General features: G+C 38.8%; 1 protein-coding gene across 3 annotated transcripts in view; it reads left to right on the top strand.

Moving 5' to 3' along the window:
• The first annotated feature begins 4,528 nt into the window (after nucleotides 1-4,528).
• Nucleotides 4,529-22,890, top strand: part of hth (Meis homeobox homothorax) — a 115,201-nt gene continuing 96,839 nt past the window's right edge. For all 3 annotated transcript variants that reach the window (XM_017170995.3, XM_070286356.1, XM_017170998.3), the window contains exons 1-3: nucleotides 4,529-5,917; nucleotides 14,149-14,429; nucleotides 16,864-17,005. In XM_017170995.3, coding sequence (XP_017026484.1) covers nucleotides 5,903-5,917; nucleotides 14,149-14,429; nucleotides 16,864-17,005 — 438 coding nt within the window. In that variant the 5' untranslated portion in view covers nucleotides 4,529-5,902. The remainder of the gene's footprint in view (nucleotides 5,918-14,148; nucleotides 14,430-16,863; nucleotides 17,006-22,890) is intronic.

Below are 22,890 nucleotides of genomic sequence, written 5' to 3'. Positions count from 1 at the left end.
ATGACTTGAAAGAAAGGACCTTTAAGGCAGAGTAAGGAAATAAAGGATATTTAATTTCTAAATAAAGGTTTTAAATATTAGAAATTAGGCTAGAAAATATTGTAAATTTCTCGCAGTGCTGTGAGGGTGTGAGTCCCCGATCTAGGTAGAATTTTGTACAAGTGTCCTAAGCCTTTTGTGGTCCTTTTCAAGCGTTGAAAGTCACAAAACAGAAAAAAATACATAGGTTTTAGGCCAGAAGGAGGATTCAGGAATGAAGCTGGGAAAAACAGGTAAATATGTACAGGTAAATCTGGTGTAAATTCCGTGTTGCAAGCCCAGAATTCCAGGAAACTAAAATCGGAAATTAAAATTAAAATTATTCAAGGATATTTTAAATATTTAATTGATAAAAGATTAAAGACCAAATAATAATATAAAATTCAGCTATAAAAGTAGGATAAAAAATACAAAGTAATTTAATAATAATGAACTCTTAAACAAAAATAAAATTAACAAAATATCCTTTCAAAAACTGATAAATAAAGTTTTTAAAACGTAGAAAAATTCAAAATAAAATAATAAAAATAAACACAAACTTAAACCCAAAATTTTCCAAATAATAAAAACTGTAACAAACAATTAAAAACAATATAAAATCGAAAATAATTCAAATCAAAAAAACCAAAACATCCTAACCGAGTGCCTCAAAAACTGTGACAGCATAAATATCCGCTTAATAGTGACTCTCAAACTACAAGAACAGCTGTTCAAAAACGCGTTGCCATAAAACATAGCTCGGCCTCTCGCTCTGAGGCAGCCACATTATAGGCTATCTCGTTCTGGCAGGCTCTCCGCTCTCCCCGGCGAATTCGCAAACAAAAACAAACCATTAAAAACGCGGCGAAAAGAGAGTCTCTCCCTGACGTGTGTGTGTGTGTGTGTTGAGAGAGTGCACTTGTCTGTCAAGATTATGGCGGTTTCAGTCACTTTGTTGTGTTGTTGTTGTTGCTGCTGTTGGGGCAGTGGCGGCGGCAACGACGACGACGGCGGCGAAGAAGAAGAAGAAGCAGAGTCGACGGCAACTCCTATTTTTCTTCATGTGCCATTTTTTCCGTTCTTGCTGTTGCTGATTGTTGTTGCCTTGGTTTTTTGCTTGAGCGGTGTGCGAGCGAGCAGGCGATAGCGGTGTGAGCGCGAGCGAGCGAGGGAGATGGCGCCACATCAAGTTGATATCGTGTCGTCGTCTTCATCTTTTGCTGTCGCTCGCTCGTCGTTTGCCATTTGATAAATTGCGTTTATAAGAAAGAGATGAATTGTCATGCACACAACGCACACACATACAGGAGGGCTCCCCTCTGCTGACGTCGCTGCCAGTGTGTGTGTGTGAGTGTGAGTGTTTAAATCATATTGGCTGCCCCCCAATTGGTGTGAGTGAGAGCCCGACCCGAGCTTTCCCCCTTCACTCACTCTTCACTCCACTCCACTCTGGGCCCTCTCTCGCTCGCTCGTCTGGGATTGGAAGTTTCCAAATGCAATTTTCCTTGAGGTTTTCCCGAGTCGATTCCTTTGCCTTGCTTCTTTTTTGTGTTGTTTTGCGCTCAGTGGGTGGGGTTTTCCGCCTCCCTCTGCCACCTCTTCTGCTCGCCTTTTGATTATATTTTCCTCTTTTTTTGGTGATTTAAATTTCATGGTCCCTTCAATTTCGCAAAAGTTCTAAATATTAAATTAAATTCCAACTTGACTCGGAGATTCGGGGGAATTTTTAGAGGGTTGTCGAAGGTTTTTCTTTGTTTTTGTGTTTTTTTTGTGGCGAAAGTTTTCCTTAATTGAAGATTTTCGTGTATTAATTACATTTATAATAACATTTTAATAAAAATAAATTAGCTAATGTGTATTGCAATTGTTTGCATTATTAATATTTTATTTATTTATGATTTTTTTTACATTTACAAATGAAATTATACATTTAAAATTTTATTCTAAAAGAAAACTATAAAATAAATTACAGTTTTTCAAATAGAGCTCAACAATTTTCCATATTAATCGATGTAAAATCACCAAAAATTATTTTGTTTTCCATTCTTTATAAAATATTTACTTTTAAAGTTTTTTTTTAATTTTATATTTGTAAAACTAAAATGAAATAAATGTTGTATAAATGATTTATGATTTGTTTCCTATAGTCTTTGAAATCTTCCTAGATTATTAGGTGACTTCTGTTATCAATATTTATTAAAACATACAAGTTTTCCAAGAAATGTTTATTTTATTAACAATTTTATTTTAAACAAGATTGCCGTAGTTGTCAACCTTGAACTTTAACTCTTTTGAATAGACCGATCGATCCGCTGAGATGCGAAACACCGAATAGTTCCCACACTAAAGCCCGCTAATTTATTGCATTTAATTGATTCGATTTTATTTGACTTTCGCTGCGGACATGAATAAATAAATTACACTTGATTTCTCGCTGTCCCCCGAAGAAGCCGCACAAGAGACAACACAAGAATCGGGCGAAAAAGGCGACCGCAAATCAATCAAAGTCTCATAAATTTGTCAGAGTGTTGACAGGACACAGACCTCCTGTATATATGGCCGCCTGATCCGATTCCATATCCCCCCCAAGATATCTGCCAGGAGATGAAATGGCAACCAGATTAAGTGCAACATCATCTTTTTGACCAGGGGAAAACAGACACGGGAAATCCTTTTTGGCGAGCGCGCGCGCCGGAAAACAAACAAGGCTATTTTTCATTTTCCTAAAAACGGCAGCAGCAGCGGCGGCGGCGGCGGCCAAGCTTTCTTTCTCGCCATCTCGCTCTGTCTCCCATCTCTTTCGGGCGTAATGGCCAACTGCAGCGCCAAGCCAAAAATACGCTGGTGAAAAATTGCCTGGGAATATGTGTTAACTGCTTTTTAAACTGCCACGAGGACGACGACACGACAGCAACAATAATAGCAACAATACTGAGCAGATATTGCAAACCGAAAATTTGAATACACTGAATAAGGGGCTTTTAAAGGACAATCGGAATATCAACTAGCAAAGGATATTCTTAATCATCTTAAGGGATATGAGGAGTTATCTTACAGATTCTCTATACAAAGAAATGTAATCGTAATCTAATATTCCAATAGGATTTTATTATCATTTTGAAATTATGTTTCTTTCGTTATTAAAGATTCAAATAAATGAATTAAATTAAGGGACTTTTAAATTTAAAAAGGTTTCCGTCTTAATCTTAAATAATAATTATTTAATTTTAAACCATCCAATGGATCCAATTCCTGATTATTTATCATTTCCAATCCGTAAGAGAATTTTAAAAATCCCTAGAAATAAAAGCTGAGCCACCGTGGGCAGACAGAACGGAACAGAACAAAACTGAGCAGGATAAAACGGGACAGGGCCGGACAGGAGCGACGACGAGTGACCTGCAGGATATGCAATTTTCGCTGAATGTTATTTCGGCAATTTATCGCCGCGCTATTTGTTATTGCCGCGCCAAGGGGAGCAAGAGAGAGCGTAGGAGAAAGAGACGCCTGCCGACAAAACAGCTGTTTGTGCTTTTGTTATTGTTGCTGGCAGGATCATGTCCTGCAAAGTGGCCAGATCACCGTTATGGCAAGGCAAAAAAGCTGTCAGTTTTCTTCTCTTTTACTCCTCGTTTTAGTTGCTTTTCTTCGAAGGCGTTGCCTATTTATTTCCGAGTGTGTGTGTGTGTGCTTGTGAAGGAGAGTGAATATCTGTGTGAGAGCGTAAAAGCGAGGCGAATACCTTGAGCGAAAGCTGATGGACAAGTGAAAAGCGCTCAAAACAGAAAAGGAGACTTTGGAGCAGCGGCGAAGGAGCCGTATTTCTTGCCTGCCGCCCCTTTCTTCACTCTCTCCACTCACGCAACGCAACGCAACCTGTAAAGGTGCGGCGAAAGCCAAAGAGAGCTGGAGCCAGAATAGCAAGAGCAACTGCCAACTGCCACTCAAGCGAAAAATAACAAATGGGATTGGTTTTTGCTGATTTTCAACGCCACGCACTGCGACGCCGGCCGACAGCAGCGACGCCGACAGCGGCCAAAAACCTATAAGCCGTCTCCTTTTGGCCAAAGCCAAATAAATTTCAAACGCGCGGCGAAACGCTACGTTGCGCAAAAAGAGCGCAGTCGACGCCGGCAGCGTACGGTGAGAGGGGGTGGGTGTGCTTGTGTGTGTGTGTGTGTCTGTTGGCCTGTATGACTGTGACAAGTGTGTGCATGACAGAGAGGCGTACCAACAAATCAGTCATCGCCAGGATGAGAGCGCCTGCGCTCTCTCGCCGCAAACAGCGAAGCGGGCAATTCGCCGGAGTCTGCGCAATAAACAACGCACTATATTCGTCTCGCTTGCACCGTCTGAGTTATGGCCCGAACGCGCTTAATGGCACAATTGTTGCATGTGAGCGTGTGTGAGGGGGAGAGCGCGAGAGCGAGCCGAAGAGAGAGAGAGCGAGCAGCGGCAGTGGCGGCGGCGAATGATTGACACACAGTGTATCGCGTATCCGCACAGTGTATTTTTCGCTGCCAACGTGATACGACGTGTCTCTGTGTTGCGTTCTGCGTTCTCTGCGTGTTCACCGTTTTCGTCGTAAGCGAATGAAGGAAATAAAAGAAACGGAGCGTAGTCGTCGTCGTCGTCGTCGTTGTTGCCGTCGGTGAAGTTTATTATTATTATTGCCGTTATAAAAAACACACAAAAAGCGAGCACCAAACCACACACAACAACCGAAAAGCTACGCCTGGAAATCGCGCGCGTTTTTCCCCGTACAGCCTAGCTTAGCATTACGTGATGCATTACGTTCTTTAGTGTTACCGCGAAAACAACAATTTTGAATGAAAATTTAGAAACAAAGAAAATAGAGAAAAACTACTCAATATTTTCTGTTGCCGAAAAGGGGGCAGCTACTTAGACGAGGGGATCCCGCCGATCCCCCCGCAATATCTCCAACTCTCTCTCTCATCCAAACTTTTGCCGTCGCAAAACAGCAAAAATTTCAAAATACAAAAAATATATTGCTAAGAAACAATTTCATTTGTTTAACTCTAGTAACGTAGTATGTAGAAGCAGCTGTGATAAATAGTGCGCATATTATACGAGAATTAACAAAATAAACAACAACAATACGGAAAAAGAGTATACGAAAAACAAGCAACAACAACTACAAGAATCCCAAGGAAAAGTCCAACCCAAATGGAAAACGGCAAGGAAAACTAGAGAGACGAAGAAGACGAGCCATGGATTTATGACAAGACCCAACAACAACAATCAACAAAAATTATGTTGCAGCAACAACAACAATACTTGAGTATACCAAGAACAACAACAACTATAACTACAGCAACGGCAACTAACAACAAATTGTATACGATTTTTATATAAAAAGAAAAACCAAACAAAACACACAAATTATATGTAAATAAAATATTATAACGAAAAAGGAAAACTTTAAGCAAAAAAAAAAAAAAACAGATCTCCTACAACAAATCGCGCGCGTAACAACAACAAGTATACAAAAACGTAATAATAATACATAAAATCTAAACAAATGTGCCTGTGAAATAATAATAAAAGAAAAAGAAGAGAAGAACGAAGCACAAAAAGCTTCCCCAAAATTAGATGTAAAAGTGCAAACATAAAATCCAAACAAACAAATAATACAAAAACAAAAGTAATACAAAAATTCCAACTAAACTGATAAAAAGAACTGGAAAACCTAAAAGTACAGTAGAGCGTCCCTAAAGCAAAAAGTACCAGCGGAAGCGGCGCAGGACGAAGCAGAAGGTAGAAGCGTCGGAGCGGGACGTCGATTTGTGTGTTGCGACCCCAATTTGTCGGTTCTACTCCAAAAGTGGCACAAATCGGGTTAGACGTCGCTCCCAGAGCATTAATGGCTCAGCCCAGGGTAAGTAGTAACATTTTAAAATCCAAGAAATATATAGTAGGTTTTACTTAGAGAGTGTTGTTATCATAAGTACAAGATAGCGACGGCAAAGTCCTTTAAACTAAATCTTAGGTACTTACTTGGGGAGTTTTCAAAGGCCGACGGCACATATTTATATAGTCTATGTTGCTAGTGAAGAAATTTCTCTAAATACATTTGGTTTTTGATTATAAATATTATACTATAATCAACAAAAGTTTATGAAAATCAAAAAATTTCACTAAGTTCACATCTGAAAATTGACTTATCAAATAAAAAATAACTTGATCACCTATTAGTTGAGTTTCAGAACTTAGATAATGCTTAAAAAATTCTTACTTTTAGTAAATAAATTTCCCTATAAGTCTACACACGACTTCTCTTTAACGTCAAGTCACTATTATAGCTTCTTGGCCCCCAAGCATGGCTGCCTAAAACCTTCCCTAATATTCCCCATTTTAATCAATTCAATGGGGAATACACACAGTTCCTATTTATTAATAGAGCCCTATCGAGTCGAGAAATTTAACCAAGCGATCCAGATCGAGTGTGTGTGTTGTGCGTTGTGTGTGTTGGAGTAGGAAAGAAATCACATTTGATTTATGCGGGTCATTTTCTCGTACAAGTTTATGTAATTAACTGAATCTGTAGGCATCCAAAAGTCAGGGTGTTGTACGAAGAATGTTTGATAAAGTGAATCGCATTTTAAAGAATTCTGTTTTAGGAGAGTACGCCATTTAAGAAATTCAAGATAATATAAGAAATAAATTAATCTATTTGGTTTTTTTTTAGACCCTGTGACATTTAAAAACAATGTTTAGTAAAAAAGAATGTATTCTGTATGCTTTGGGATTTTCTAAAAATGATTGATAATAAAATAAATAAATGTCTTCTTAGTAAATCATTGTTTAGCCAAAATTCTTGGAATATTTCTCAGTTAATTTGAATATTTCATTGAAAAGATTTAGATTTTCTTAATAATAATTTAAAATATTCGATTAAACAAAAGGTCAAAAACAAGCAAACAGCTGTTCTTGGTTAAGAGGTTCTTTCACAGAAACATTAAATTTTTTTTAGATTAAAAGATTTCCTATATAAAAAAGTTCATCACTTCAAAAAGTCCTCTGCCACAATCTTGTTTCCATCAATATTATGCGGCATAAATTCTCGCCTTTGCTTAAAGGTAATAATAATTTTTACAATCCAACTGGATCATAAATTATATGCTAATCAGGTGACCGGCAGTCTCCGCCTTCTCTCTGTGGCGCTCTCCCACTCTCTTAAATATTATTACCAAATCGCAGTTAGACTTTATCAATTGATTATCATGGACATGAGAAGTGAACTTGATTTTTTATTAACAGAGCAAAAAGACTTGAAATATACAAATGCAGATACAGTGTGCGTTACCAATTAGCGCAGGTACTCCAGTGTGTGTGTGTGTGTGTGTTAGTGAGCATTAAAAAAAATATATAAAAAAACCAAAAATGGAAAAATAAAAAGTAAAAAAGAAAACGTAACGAAATGAAATGCGAAATGCCCGCGGGAATTTTCAGTGGTGATTTTTATGTGTGTGCGTTACTGGCGAATAAATTTACGCCTGTGGTTTAATACACGATTCTCTGCTCTTAACCCCCTATAACCAACCCAACCGCCCTATGTGTGTGTGTGTGTTAACCCGTTTCGTAGCCCATGTAATTCTCCTGCGGCTCTTTTACCCGAATCCGCGCCATTTCAATTCCATCAAATGAATTTTTCGAGATATATACGGGCTGCCCCCTGTCTCTGTGTGCATTTGATGCATATAATTTTATTGCACACTGTGTTTTCTCGCGGTTTTATTATTTACAATTTTATTTTTATCATTTTCCATGATTCTCTCTCTTTGGGAAAAATGGCGGGAAGCAATTTTCGCGCTTTTTATATATATTTAATTTGATTATTTTATGCCAGAGCGAAAAGAGAGGAACGAGAAGAGAGTCTGCGAGAAAAAAAATGTGCAATTGCAATTGCAATTTGTATAAAAATGTGCAATGTGCAGCTGCTGCAGTTTTCCCTCCCTAACCCCTCCCCATTGCCATTTCAAACGCCTGCAAAATGCAGCACAAAAATTGTTTTGGTGTTATTTTAATTTAAAGGTTAACCGCAGCGTAATTTGTGGCATAAAATATAATTCGTCTATCGTGTGTTCAGTTCAGTTCAGTTCTCTCGTTCAGATATTTCTTTTTTTTATTTGTTGTTGTGTTGTTGGCTTTAGAAATAGTAAATTCGAAATAGAAAAGATCAAGGAGAGTGGAGCAGTGGAAAATGCCACAGCCGACGATATTGTGGTTTACTTTAGTGGCTGAAAACATTGGCCAAAAGTTAATGGAAACATTGGATCTTTAATGACCAAGAGGAAATTACATTTTAAAGGAATATTCATTTTTATGAGATGCTAAATTCACCTGTAAATTTTGATAGATTAAGCAGAAAAATACATTTAAAGTAATAAAAATTACAAAAAATTTTAACCTTGGAAAATGTTTGACTTCATTAATTTCGTAGCCTCTCCAGCTTGATAGGAAAAATATATATTATGTTTCTCTGCCATTTCCTTATCATTCTCCAACATTTCAATCTCTAACCTTCACTGCGAATTCTTCTCTAATTAAGTGAGCAATTCTCTGGTCTGGTCTTCCCAGCTTCCTCGCCATGAGTCACGGCTCCAGGGGAAGAGAGTTTCTCCTCTCGCCTCTCTTATCTGGCGGATATCAGATATATCTCGGGTTGGGTTGAGAATTCCCTCTGCAGACACTTCACATGCCAGCGAAAATTGAGCGGCTGAGAGGAATATTTATAAACAAATTACATATGCATATTTCTGCAAGGGGGCACCGGGTGAACCAGACTCTATATGGGGCCTAGTATATATCCACATGGGCTCCGCTCTTTCTCCGCCATCTCTCCCAATGTTGTTTTCCGTGTGCTAAAGAGCTTCATGTTTAATGATCAAATTGCGTGCCTGATTCTTGGGTCGACGGCGGTGCCTGCTGGTGCTATAGTTGTTGTAGTATTATTATTATTTTTTTCCTAACATTTGTTGTTGTTGTATCTTTTGGTTTTTTGCCATACAACACATAGTTGCCAAGTTTGACGAGGTCGCCGCTGTGCTGCTGCCGTTGGAAGTGTTTTCATTAGTTTCATTTCTTTTTACATTTACGCCTAAATCGTCTTATAAAGTATAGGTTTTTTTACTCGTAATTTCCCCAACATTAAGTCAAAGTGATTCGCTAATATTCTTCGACTCGATATAAAATGGTATTACTGTTTCTGGGTTAGAAAACTCTTTGGATCCTATGAAAAAGTGCCTCTATGCGGGGCAAAGAGCAGAAAAAAAACCAACAATTTTTGGTGTGTGTTGTAAAGTAGAGAAAAATCATTTAGACAAGTTGCACGCCGCTCATTAAATTAAATGAGCCATCAGCACGCAATTTATTTTCGTATTTTTGAGTAACTTTTGCCAACTCCCAAAGACTTTTGTTTCTTTCCGCTCTTTGGAATTTTTGTTAGGAAAGTTGGCGCTGTTCGGCAAGAGGTCCTCTCAGAGCAATTTAATTAAATAGCTGAGAAAGCGAGGAATTTTTTTGTAGCTCGTCTAGTTTGAGGAGGTTTAAGAGTTGAAGAAGTTGGCCAAGAAAAGAGTTTATTTGATTTATTTCGTTTGCAATACTTTTTTTTAAAAGTTGCTCTTGATTTTTGCTGTCCTGCCATTTTTCCCACATTTTTCTTTAAATTTTAAAACAATTTCAAATGATTTTCCTTAAATTTTTGCCCATTAAATTGTCTTCGCCTTTTGGTGAGCTCTTTAATTCCCAGAAATCATCTAAAAATATATATTTTCTTTCGATTTATTTTTGATTTGCAATATTTTTGTTGCTTGTATTTGAGTTTACCTTTTTGGACAAATATTTTTTGTTGCTATTGTTGCTGAGCTGCTCTGTTGGTTTTTTGTTAATCATCTGCCAGTTTTTTTGTGTCCGGCTCATTTTAATTTAATAAATGCCATGGCCTGACGTCATTTGTTGTTGATTTTTGATAAATGTTAAAACGCCAAAGAATTCATTTAGATTTCTTTTTTTCGCTGCCTTTGGTCGCTTTCAATTTGGCTACCGAGCATCATCTAATTTTTCTGCTTTAAAATTTATGCATATATTTTGCTTGTTTTAAGTATTTGTTTTTAGACATAAATTAAGTGGAGGAGAAAAAAAAACGAAAAAAAACTAGCGCACGTTTTCGACGTCTGTTGACGTTTGATGTTTGCCTGCTCGATAATATTGTTATTATAAGCAATAAAAGTTAATAATATTGGGGGGTTGCTGTTGTTGCTGCAACTGTAAATTAAAATAACACCAAGGCACGCAACAAAAATTAATTGTCTAACACCAAATAAAAAACTTTTGAGGCATCCACAAAAACAAAAAGAGGAAAAAAAGCTAAAAAGCTGGGCGTGACTTGGTTCGAAGGGACACACCTACAACTGCGGCTCGTCTGCTAATTAAGCCAAAGCCAAAAACCGAAAAAAGGGGAAAGAATTATAGAGAAATATATATACGATATACAATATATATATACATATATAGAGGCAGAAGAAATTGAAAGAAAGAAATTCAAATACAACATGATAAACAATTAATTTTGATTAGGCCTTCGACCGCGCCAGCGCAATTAAGAAGGTTTCCTTCTTTTCTGTAGTTTTGGTATTTTCGGGGAGGTTATGAAAATAAAAGAATAAAAAAAGCAAAAGTGTTGAGGGGCGAAAGGAAGGCAAGAAATCGATAAACGAAGTCGGGTTGTACAACCAAACATATTGAGGCCTCTATGTGGGCCAGGAGTGGGCGGAGGAGGGTGGTCTATGTATAATGGCGGCCATTGTCACCATTTTGGCCAAAAGCACACACACACACACACGCACGCATATATGTATATATAGTATCTCCATCTCGCTTTACGGTCTGGCTGCATTTTTGCACTCGCATTCATAACTCTTCTGCCGCTGGCGTCTGGTTTTTGGTCAGTTTTAGGCGCCGCCAGATAAAGCCCACACCCCCACTTCACGCCCACTCCCACTCGCCTGCTGTTTCCAGGCATTTAAGCCCCTCCATAAATGTCCTTGCTGGTGCGGCCATTTCCTGGCTTGGTTTGTGCAACATTTTCAGTTTCAAGTTCACGCAAAATTTCGTTACTGCACCCGCACCTGTTCGTTTGCATTTTTGGGGGGGCCTTAACTTAAAGCCACCATTTACCATTTACACTTTACCTTTGTGATCTTTTTGGGAAATCAAAATTGCATTTAGGAGTGTAAAATTTGGATTTTGGTTTGTCAGTTTAAGTTTAAAATATTTAAAGAAGATGACACTTCTAATGAAATCGATTTTGTACAAATTTCTAACAGTGAAATAATATTTTTAGAAAAAAAGTATAAAGAAAATGTAGAATAAATTGTAAAAGATTTATAAAATCATATGTTATTACACATTTAATTTAAAAAATATTTTTTAATAAAAGTCCAACAACTTTAGGCCTTAAATTCTCAATATTAATTTAACCCAAAGGACAACCTTATTACAAATTTTCCTTCCTTGTACTGGCAACCCAACTTAAAGCTAAAATCTACATATTTCCCCCCCTATTTATAAGCACTTAAAGCTGTGCCTTAAAAAAAAGAAGTACAATTGAGTTGTTGCTGGCTAAAGTTGGCAGTAGTAGGCTGGCTGACTGGCTTTTAGCAATGACTTAATGTCGCCGAAACACGACAAAAACACACACTTATGGCGCAAAGCACAAACACACACACACACAGACAGACAGCAACTAGGACAAGAGCTGGAAAACGCAACTTCCCCCCTGGAAAAAAAAGGCTGCTCCAAAAATACAGAAAAACAGAAATCGTAGCTCCTTCAGCGCCTGTCACTGACAGTTTTGAGCACCAAACTCAGCCACACACACACACACAACACCACCCACAGCGATTGTCATAAATTTTTGAAGGATTTTCGACGCTGAACTTGTCAAAATCAGGACCATGGGCCTCGACTGCTTTTGGTGGTTGGTTCTGCTATTGATCCGCACTTTTCCCCACCGCCGACGAGCTTTTCCCCCCCATTCAACAAGGTCAATGGCTCGGTCACTAAACAACAAGAGGGAAAATAGGGAGAGAGCGAGTCGAGTCTCGTCTGAGCCCCGGCTAGAGATCATCAATCAAAGTTGGCCCAAACCAAAAAGACCTAAGTGTATTTGCCTGTTCGATTTTTACTCCTCATTGTCTGGGGGCCCTCTGGTCGGTCGTCTTCTTCTACCAAATTGGGGTCTCAAATTCCCACATTACTTATGTACAAGTACAAATTGTGGTAATTTTCAAGATCTCTTTGTTGCCACGGCTTTTGCTCCACAATTTCCTCATTTCTAAACGGACCGAACCGAACTAAGGCCTGAGTGAGCCGCCGAGAGTTGCGGCTAAGAAATCGAAGAAACAAAAACAAAAGGCTAAGAAAAAGCGACGTTCGGTTGCCGCTGCCACCAACACTAAAATTAGCATAACAACTTTATAGTTTAACAGCCATGAACCGAGCCCCAGCGAACCGAAAAACCCGGCCAAAAACGAACTGACTAACCCGGACAAGTCTGTATCTATGAGTTTGTATCTCGTGCATGTGCAAACAGCAACAGAAACGACGCCAAAACGGAGGCAGCACGACAGACGGCATACCACCACTACCACCAACTGGCCGCCCCGCTAAAACTAATCTCTGGTGTGTATCTCAAGGATTGCCTCTCAACCTCAAAGGTTGACAATCGTAGCTGTAGCTTCTCTTATATTTGTTCATTTTTGTCTGAAAGCCACCTGCGAGCAGCAGCTGCCACTGCCACTGCTGCCTCTGCACTATTTCTCCAAAGTCTAGATACAGATGCGGCTACTGTATCTGCAAGATATGCTCGCTAGCTCTCGCTAGCCTGCCTCGTATATCTTTACCTCCTTCCTCCAGGTGCAAATCCTTGACATTTTCGCTAAAAATCTTCCCCCTTTCGCACTTCAACTGGTTTGCTCTCGCTCCTCAACTCTCAACGGCAAGTCAATTGCTCATTTAGTGTCAAAGATTTTTCCAGGCTGATAAAAAATCAACCTCAACTTGAGCTGATGAAGAGGGGAGGGGGTAAGGGTAAGGAGCCATCCTCCCATCATTTCTTGTCGCTGCACAAAAATCTTTTTGTCAACGTCTTCTTCGTGTTCCCTCAAATTATGCAGTGTGAAACGGAGAAGCGAAGAGCTGGGAAGAAGAGTGTATCTTCAGAAAGACGGACGCCACTTGAGTACAAAATGATAAAAATCTCACACACAGATACACTGGAAAAATTAGTCCAAATAAGAGATATATAAAGAGTGATTTGGGAAGAGTACACTAAGTCCTCAAACTTCTACCAAACTTTTCTCTCTGCATTACTTGAACTTTTACTAATTAGAAGTATACAAAAAATAAATAACATAAATTATTTCTTACTTGCTTTTGGTGTTATTATTATTATTATTATTGCACACAAACCAGTTTGCAATTGCGCGGCTTTAAAAATCACAAAAAATATGTATGTACTTACAAACAACTGTTGTACAACTTTTTGGCCAGATAGATATAGAGAACAAAATACACACAGCACTCAGATACTTGGACAGATTAACTGATAATATTCAAAATCGTCTGCTGCTTTTGGCGCTTAATTAATATGCAAAAAACGTTGAAAGAAAAGACGAGCGCCGAGACAAAGTAAGGTAACCGAAAATGTATAGATATTAAATGTATGTATGGGTTGTGTCGGCGGCAAATGCCTGAGTATATATCCATATAATGTCGAAGCGGCGGCAAAGTAATCACAAGGTCGACAGTTGTTGGGGTTCGTTGTGTTTTTTTGTTAATTTTATTTTTTAATTTGGTTTATCGGCATGTTCTTTTTGCTGGCCAAGAGGAGACTTAAGTTTAGAAAAATATATATTTAAATATGTGAAGATTTCATGTAGCTGCTAATTTCAATGCAGTTAGAGAAATTAGTAGGGTTTTAGAAGTGTTTTTTAGGTATGATAACAACACTCTTAGAATTTTTTAACCTTTAAAAATATTCCTAAATTTATTTAATTATATATAACTAATCTATATTATTTCTTTTCTGCTCTACTTCTTCAGTATGACGATGGCCTACACGGCTACGGCATGGACTCCGGTGCCGCCGCAGCGGCCATGTACGATCCACACGCCGGACACCGACCGCCCGGACTGCAGGGCCTCCCCTCGCACCACTCTCCGCATATGACACACGCGGCTGCGGCGGCGGCCACAGTGGGCATGCACGGCTACCATTCGGGGGCCGGGGGTCATGGAACACCTAGTCATGTATCGCCGGTCGGTAATCACCTAATGGGCGCAATACCCGAAGTACATAAACGTGATAAGGATGCCATTTATGAGTGAGTATATAACTGCGAGAAATCAGTACAAAAAACCACTAAAATATTTAATGATTTGCCAAGCAAACAATCCTTTCAAAAAAAGCTTTCAAGATGACCCCAAGATGATCTTGAGTTCTATTATGATTAGAATAAAATAATGTTTTGAATGAAAAGTGTGGGAAGTGATGGCACTAAAAAAAACTAAATGCTGTCAAGTAGCTGTCATTGATTAAGCTGAATAAAAAACAGTCTTCAATGAACATTTGAAGATCACTCACAGTATCAGTTTTAGAATATATATAAATATATTGTTTTGTAGAATTAAAATAAAGATTATACATTTCAGAACTAGTTTTAGATGTAGTTTTTATGATTTGTTAAAAATAAATAGTCTAATAGCATTTAAAGATCACATTAAAGAATTTACAAATCAAGGCTGTTAAATTTTATTCTGAGAAATATAGTACATTAAAAAACATTTATGAGGTGTTATTCATACAAGTTGGTTCCAATTTTAATTATATTTTTTTATGAGCCATATTTTTTATTGAGGTCAGTTGTATAATAGGAATATAATGAACTGTCCAACTGTTTCAACATTCCACTAAGAACTCCCTAATCAATATCCCAAGCCCCTTTAACGATTTATAATTTTTGGCATGTTCGGCATAGTCCCAGCCCCTGTTGGCCACCTGTTTTCACCTGAGCGAGGGAGGGAGTCGACATCGTTTTAACGCCACGCGTAACTCACAATCAGTCAAAAGAGGAACAAGGATGAGAACACATGATCCACAGAAGAAGCGAGCCGGCGATCCTATATAGGAATGGGCGTGATCCTCTTGCGTTTTGCACAAAATACAAAATTATGGGTTTGCCGTTGCCGAGGAGGCCCTAAAATGTCTATCTTCTGGGGGGTGTGTCTCAGGTGTTTAGTGACGCACACGGAACATGAACGTGCTTAGGCATTAGGGAGTCCAAGAGCTGAACAAAAAACAACAGAAACGGAACCCAACCAACCATATATCCATCGAAAATGAGCTGCAGTTGCGGTTCTGGTGTTAATTTGCCAAAATTGTGGTTTTCTTCTCTCTGTGTTTTTTTCCTGGGGTTTCGTTTTTTTCTAACCCGATCGCCGCCTTCGTGTGTCATTGCGTGTCCTGGCAATTTTCATGTGTTGCAACTGTTTTGCCAGCTGCCTGAGTGCCCTGAAATGCTTGTTTGTTCAGTTTTTTTTTCATCATCGAGCTCCCCTCGATTTTCTTTGCTTTTTTCGCTGCATTTTTTTGTGCAAATATTTGCTTTGAAAGGGAATTTCATGAATGACTTATGAGGAGAGGCCTTCAATCAGCTGTTTGATGACTGTTTGATGATTGTCCCTTGTCTCGAGTGTCTGAACAAACATGAATGATTATATATATGACTTTATTGAGCACCTGTTATTATTATGATTATGATTATTAGTTTTTTTTGGCACCTTCCTGCCGAAATTAAAAGAGAAAGAAAGAGCTCTGCTTAACACCTTCTTGGCAGCCAAAACTCTTCAGCTGCTCCTGCTCACACTTTTCGCCACGTCATCGCAACTGAGTGCCTGTTTTATATATTTTATTTTTGGTGTCCAGGCGAAAAACGCACTCAACTGTAAAAGCCTGAAACGAGGACGGAGGGACGGTCGGACTCTTATTAATAGTTTGTTAAGCGCAGGTCGACACCCCCTCTCTTAGGGGTCAGTTTTTTGTGCCATCTAATGGGTTCTCGGGTTCTGTTCTTTTCCCTTTTTTTCACTGTTCTTTTTTTTGGTCAGCCGTAGTCCCGCCTAATTTTGTTCAGGTGCAATTTGTGCGTGAAGAAAAAAACTACGAAATTGAGAAATTGGGCAGGGAAAACTACTCCTGGCATGGAGAACAACACAAAAAAATGGTCAAATCATGTTGAGTTGTTGGAACTAATCCGTCAGCATGAAGAGGGGGATTATTCCTGTGTGTGTGTGCAGTCCAAGATACAGCTACAAATGCAGATACAGATACAGATAAAGATACTAAAAGGAAATAGCAGCTGCTCATTTGCATTTTTGTTGGACAGGAAATGTCCTGAGCCTTTAAAGGGAATCCAGAAAAATAAAAGACCCAAGGAAAGTACTTGAAGTAATGGGATTTTGAAGTAGAAAATAATATTTAAAAAATATATATAGAAATTATAAACAGTAACTTTAGTAACTTGAGTGATCTTCATTTGACTTGGAACCTGGTCTTTAATCAACTTTCACGATCAGCCATAAACTTTAATTTACTTAAGTATTATTGTTTTTAACTCTCTGTAAAGTCCAAGTTTATTTTGTTATATTTTAACCGGCAGTTCTGCAGCTGCTGCTCATTTGCATTAATCAGAAACGTCCTGAAATTTGACCAACTTCTTCTCATGTATTTTATATGTGCCATTTTATTGTACCTTCCAGACATCCGCTATTCCCGCTTTTGGCGCTGATCTTTGAGAAGTGCGAATTGGCCACATGTACGCCGAGGGAGCCCGGGGTGCAAGGTGGCGATGTCTGTTCGTCGGAATCGTTCAACGAGGATATTGCAATGTTCAGTAAACAGGTAAGAATAATGGCTCCAACTCCAGCTGAAATCGGAGACGATTTTCGCTCTCTCTATCTTGTTGGGATTGCTATTGGGATTGGGATTGGGGTAGGGGTAGGGGTTTCGGAAACACATATGGCCCACATGTGGCCACTAAATAAATATAAATAAAAATAAAAACAACAAGAGGCCAAATCGCGGCACACGAACTTAACGAAGCAAGCCGCTAAATGATCGGATTACATTACCCCCGAGTGGAGGATCGTCGTTGAGGATCGATTCCACTCTGCTCCGGCTTCTTCTCTCTCAATAAGCGGGGCCAGTCCTGCACTTAATTACAGTCTGTCCCGCTGACAACAAGGCAACATCCCATCCCATCCCATCCCATTCCAGTGAGATCCGCATCCCGGCAAGCTGGCAGCCAGGCAACATATGTCACAAATATGCCATGTGACTTGAGAATGGCGCTGCCCACACTTGACACTTCCACCGCCGCCCCCTTTTTTATTTGGAGTTCATAAAACCGAAGAAGAAAAAAAAAGGAAGAAGGCCAGGAAACTTTGCCACACACTGACATTTAAATAATTTACGATGTTTTAACATACAAATTATAATGTTGCAAGTAGCTGCTGCGGCTGCTCTACATCCTGCTCCCCAGTTTCCTTAGTCTGCTGCTATTTTTACGAGTCAGTTGAAGATCTCTGAAGATCCCAATGATGATGCCAAAAATGGCTCCATTTCGGTTTTGCTTTAGTTTGTTTTTATATATTTTTATATATTTGGCAAACAACAACTGCAGCAGCGAGGAGAGACAACCGGCGACGATGATGATGATGACGCCCCCAGTTGAATATTATAAAAATGATGTTTTTATTTATGGTCCATTTGGAATTTTGACAGGCTCCTGCTATGGGCAATAAAACGAGCAACAACAACCGCAAGAACAACATAAAACAACACACTCTCGAACACCAACTTAGAGTCAAGACACACCACACATTTATCAAGATGCTCCCGGTCGGGTCCGGTCCGTCTCTCCGTTTTCGGTTGGGTGAGATTTTGATAGACTTTTGTCAGATTGTCAATGAAATGTCACATAAAGTTGACGCAACGCCTCTGAACAAATGGTTACGCGGAGAGGAGGAGACCATCTTCTTAACGAGTGCAGTGGGAGCTCTTAACTCTAAATATTTAAATAAATATTAAATGGTTTAAAATATATAGGGAGATCTTTTTAAAGAATTTCAACCTTTTAAAAAGGTTCTAAATCCGGATTCCACACCTTCAAAAGTTGAGAATATCAGCGAGAAACCAAGACAAATCTTCCTTGAATGATATGATCTCTTGCAGTTGACATTTGTTGATCATTCACCGAACGTCAACAACTAAGTTGTCGCTTGCATTTTCGTTTTTATTTCGGATTTTATTTATTTCTTTTTTCTGTTTCTCGGTTCAGTTCAGTTTTGGTTCAGCTCAGTGTAGTTTTGGCTGAGTTCTTTGGCTGTGTCGGTTGTATATTTGTGGTTGTTTTCGTCGTTGTCGTTGTCGGGCTGACAAAAATAACTCAAAAATGTCATTCGCCCATCGAATTTTAACAAACGAGCAGAGGAGCAAGAGAGCGCGTCGTTTTCTTCGCCCCAGAAGAGGGGCTAAAAATATAAGGCTTTGGCACTTTTTTACTTGTACACAGAAAAAGAAGAAGTTAGTGATTTTTCTTACAAAGAAGGAAGTTATAGGGTTGTAATAGCTAGAAGAGATTGAGAATTATAAAGCTTTGAACACAAAAAAGGGTCAGAAAATGTAAATAGCAATTATTTCATATAATTATTATCATTTTAAAACCCCTTAACCTTCTGAAGAGTAAGGTTTAATCTTATATATTTTCTAGATTTTTAATTTCTTAAAGTTTTGATCCTTATTTCCCCGAGTGTACCTTCTGTTGGCGCAGTTGTTGCTGCTGATGTTGTGACTGTGCTGCCGCTGCTGCTGCTGATGATGATGCCGATGCATTTTATATAGATAGATTGCATAGATATATCTCTTCGTTGGCACTCTCCCGCTATGCTATATATATATTCACTTTAATTTGGACTAAGCAACTGCGTAAAATGCGCTACGCCAACGCCAGCCAGAAGGCGGCGCAGGGTGATATTTTCCTTATTTTCCTTATTTTCCCTATATTTTTGTTCTCTTTATTTCTCCCCCCGATATATATCTCCGCTGAAGATCCTCTTAGTTAGGCGACTTTTGGTGTTGGCGCTGCTAATGATGCAGCTAAGGAAACGCTTTATAATTTCTCTTTAAAAACCAACCAGCAACATGTGATGCAAATGATGAACAAAAAAATAAAGACCACAAAAAGTATGTGAGGAATATACGCAGATATATATACAATATAAATACCCAGTAAAAGTTCGTTGTCTGATCATTTCTTTGTTGTTGAGTGAGGAGGATCCCCAAAATGAGACAAAGGAGCCCCAAATACATATATATGCACACACACCCTACATGTGATTTCGTTTTAAGTAATTTTAAATGAATAACATGAGAGCTCGTTTCTTGACATTTTGGCTAATAGTTTGGACATGCGACGAGTTGATTTGTTGCATGTTGCAAGCTGAATGATTTCCGTGATTAATGAAGTGCCTTTCGCCGAGGTCTGTCCTTGACATTTGTCCTGTCACAACATTTCAGAAACTGACCAGAACGGTGCCTCGAGGGCAGGTAACATAAGTCTAACCGAGACCGAACAGGTTAAGCCCTAATACCAATCAATGCTATATGTATTTCTTTTTTCTGGGTTTTCCCTACAAAAGGCAATTTACCTTTTTCCACAGTCTCCGCTCTCCCCTGCTTTTTTTTTTGTTTCGTAAATTGCATTTTCTGATGAAGGCGGAGGATGGTTCATAATCAGGTATGAAAGGTTACGCTTCGGATTGGGATACGAATGCGTATTTTGTGTTTGTATTGTCAGCAGGAGCACACGGATCCCCGGTCTCGGCCTCGGATCGGTTGGAATGTTCACTTTGCCGAGGAGAGAAGATATCTTCCTGGGGTACGACGAGGCCACAGAACAGAAAAGAAAAAGGAACTTAATCTCTTTTGTGCAATATTCCTTCGGTTCTTCGTTGTTTTGTTCTTTTAATGATAAAAAATACAGAAACCTTTACCTTTTTATTTGGAATTTGGTACCTTTTTAATCTCTCTGCGTTCCCTGTTTCCCCCTCCCCCTTTCTAGTTGTATTATCAAAGCATTGTTCTTTTAGGTTTGTGCGATCTCTCTGGCAACCCTTAGCGGGTTTTGAATTTCTTTTTTTTTTGGTAGAGAACAAAAGATTCGTTCTGTTATTTTTATTTTATTTTTATTTTATTTAATTTTCTTATGTTTAGTGAAACTGCGAAATGAGCAAAAGCGCAGACGCAACTGTTTCCAGAATTTACAACAAAAGAGGGGAGTGCCAGGGGGTTGAAAGTTCCTTAATTTTTTTTATTTCGACTCTGAATTGCGTTGCATTCATTTGCCTGAAGAAATGTTGATGTTGATTGCCGCAATTGCACAGCGTGAATTGATTTGGCACAGCCGCCGAAAACAAGGGGGGAGAAAATGGTATATGGAAACCAAAAATCGGGTGAATTTTCCAAGATTATTTACTTAACAGTTGCATACGAGCCACAATCCATTAGCAGCCAGCAGCCAGCGGCCAGCGGCAGACAAGATGCGTTCCAAATTCCCTTCAAATATTTGTTTATGGAACCACTTGGCGCCTTTTAAATGTGATTATTTAGTTAACTGCCTGGCAGCAGCTCCTCTCTTTCTCTCTGTTTGGATTATGGCAACATTTTCGGGCTATGCTGACTTTCAATATTTGTTCAGTAGTTTGACCCTTTTTAACAGCTCTATATATGCCATCGCATGTGTGTCTGTATCTGTTAGATACATTGGGGTGGCCAGCCAGCCAGCAGAGAGAAATAGAGCCACAAAACGATAACGAAACCCAACAAATTTAAATGGATATCCACTAAGTTCCAAATTTCTTCTCTAATGAATTAATAGAGCATCGATCTGCTTCGTTCTGTCTGAAATAGCTTTTCTCTTTTCTGTTCTCTGCGAAGAAGTAGGGGAAATATTTCACTCTTTCGCTGCGCCTTTATTTATGTGGCGTTACTTATGGGGAAAATGTTAACCCAAAATGATTTATGAGCGGCGGTCCTCGAGACGAGATGTCTGGCCTAAACGTTCTCAATTAAAAAGCAAAGCGCACAATGACAAATTTGTGTCACAATTGACAGCAGAACCTGCGAAATATGCAAAGTTCTGAAAGGTTATTTCATAAATTTATTTTTGTTTTCATTTCATTTTTTATTATTTACACGATTATCAGCTAAAGACCGGATGTTTAGGGGCAACATCATTACAATTATCTCCATGTTTCTGTTATTTTTTCTGGCTCTTCGTGGGTTCAGGTTCAGGTAAGAAGCAGCCAAGAAATCTCTTGGCCAATGCAAATATTGACATTGTCGTCGTCGTCGGCTCGCTCTCTTTCTGCCATATGTTTGCTTACACAAAAAAAGAAGAAAGAGCGTTAGATGTAGTGTATCTGAGCGGTAGCTGCCACAGTGCTGCGTTTACTTTTGGGTCGTAAACTGAAGTATCTGGAGTGGAGTAGTATCTGCCGCCTGCCTCTGGCTGCAGCACACACACACGCATGGGGTTATAAAAAGAAACTATACACATTCATAGATAGATAGATATATGTGCGAGGGGGGGTCTCTAGTCTCTGGTTTTTGTTTCTAGTTTCTGCTTGTGTCACCTCAATTGCTGCGGCTCTGTGTTTTACTACCGATATTGTGCGCCCATTATAAAGATATAGATAAAAACAACAACTAGGAGTACAGCAGCAACTACAACAGCTTTGGTTTTGTGTTCTATTTGGGTTTGTTTGGATGCCGGGCAAAAGTAATCAACGACATTAAACATTGTCCTCCCCCCCCAGAACATCATCGTCGTCATCGGCTTGGCAAATAAAGTTCTCTTTTTTTCCCCCGGGTTGGATTTTTGTTTTCCTTTTGGTTTTGTATTACAACGAAATTATTGTTTTTTGTATGAGTGGGTTGTGCGAGCAGAGGTGGAGAAGAATAAATTAAAGGGGGGATATGGTTTTTATTTATGCTTTCATTTGTATTTAAGCCAAGTAATTTAATTAAAGGAAAGGGTTTAGTTTTAGAGAAATTTATATCTTTCAAGAAGTTTTTGGTTAGTTCAATTAATCGATGTAGAACGATATATTTTAATAAAGATGTCAATGAAATCGATAACCGTTTTGATGAAATATTGAGTGTTTTTATAATATATTTTTTTCTTTTCACAATTATTTGAATATATCTTAAAATATGTTTTTTTAAACCCCCCTAAAAGTCAAGACCCTGTTGTAGTTTTTTGGTCATTGTGCAAGCTTTTAGGTACCTAAAGCGTGGTTCCATTTGCCCCCCATTGTGTAGGTGTGAGAAACCCGATAGGGCTTTGTCTCGTTTCGAGCCTTCGGTTTTGAGTCTCAGTTTCGGTTTCGCCGGCTTTGAGGTAAGTGCAATTTTGCAGTGACTGAGCAGAGATGTTGCACTTCTTGTACTTTTGCGGTCAACACTTTTGTTCGAGTCTAGACAACATTTTCTTCATTTTCCTGATGGAAACCCAGAATGTAATCTTTGTCTCAAAATGTCTCAGAGTCCACTATCTGCATCTTTGGCTGTTACTTTAATTTGGTTTGTACAACAAAAAATCTTGATAACATTTTCACAGACACTCGGTTGGTGTGTTGGTATCTCTCTGGCTACCCAAAAATATATATATGTTTTGTTGGCATTTTCCGTTTGTTTATAATGTTGGAAAAGGGGAAGCAGGGTGA

This window comes from Drosophila kikkawai, chromosome 3R (genome assembly GCF_030179895.1).
Source record: "Drosophila kikkawai strain 14028-0561.14 chromosome 3R, DkikHiC1v2, whole genome shotgun sequence".
Lineage (NCBI taxonomy): Eukaryota > Metazoa > Arthropoda > Insecta > Diptera > Drosophilidae > Drosophila > Drosophila kikkawai.
Note: the sequence above shows the minus strand (reverse complement) of the source record. Positions and strands in the feature narration are given on the sequence as shown.